The sequence below is a fragment of the Buceros rhinoceros genome, unplaced genomic scaffold (genome assembly GCF_000710305.1).
Source record: "Buceros rhinoceros silvestris isolate BGI_N320 unplaced genomic scaffold, ASM71030v1 scaffold30066, whole genome shotgun sequence".
Taxonomy (NCBI): domain Eukaryota; kingdom Metazoa; phylum Chordata; class Aves; order Bucerotiformes; family Bucerotidae; genus Buceros; species Buceros rhinoceros.
Genome location: NW_010417383.1, coordinates 5,137 through 5,699, shown reverse-complemented (window position 1 = coordinate 5,699; position 563 = coordinate 5,137). Strand labels below are relative to the sequence as shown.

The 563-nt window shown below is 62.5% G+C and overlaps 1 protein-coding gene across 1 annotated transcript in view; it reads right to left on the bottom strand.

Moving 5' to 3' along the window:
- The window catches only part of RASL10B (RAS-like, family 10, member B), a 4,251-nt gene that overhangs the window by 653 nt on the left and 3,035 nt on the right, over positions 1-563 (bottom strand). Inside the window, exon 2 of the mRNA XM_010138197.1 lies at positions 341-465. Within this exon, the coding sequence (XP_010136499.1) occupies positions 341-465 (125 nt within the window). The remainder of the gene's footprint in view (positions 1-340; positions 466-563) is intronic.

The following is a 563-nucleotide window of genomic DNA, read 5'->3' as shown; positions in this document are numbered from 1 at the left end:
TCCCCCCCCCCTGTTCAAAGCTAGCTCTTGTCTTTGGCTTGCCAAGAGGGACGTGCCCCCTCTTGGCCTGTCCCCTTGTCCTGCTTTTGTGGCCAGCCCCAGTTGCTTTCCCAGGGATGGTTGCCCTCACCCACAGGGGACACCTGCCCAGGGTCCTGCTCCTTCTCCTGCCCTTGGGTCCCGGTTTGTTTTTGCTTTTGGGCTCCCAGCCCTGCAAAGGGGCTTTGTCCCAATTGCGATATCTCCTCTCGGATGCCAAGAGCAGGGGAACCCTGGGGCGAGCTGCACCGCCCCGCCGGGAGCCGCAGCGGGACGCACCCTCCGGCAAAGTGGTGTGTACCTTGTTTCCAGGATCTGCTGGCGGATGGTTTTGATGTACTCGAAGCTGTCAAAGCAACAGATGTCATAGACCAGGATGTAGGCATGGACGCTCCGGAGCCCCCTGCAACACACGTCCGCCCACTCCTGCAAGGTGCAGAGAGGGATCAATCCTGGCTCAGCCCCATCGCCGTGCCCGGGACATGCCCGGGGCTGGGCACGGCACAGAGGCTGCTACGCCGGTG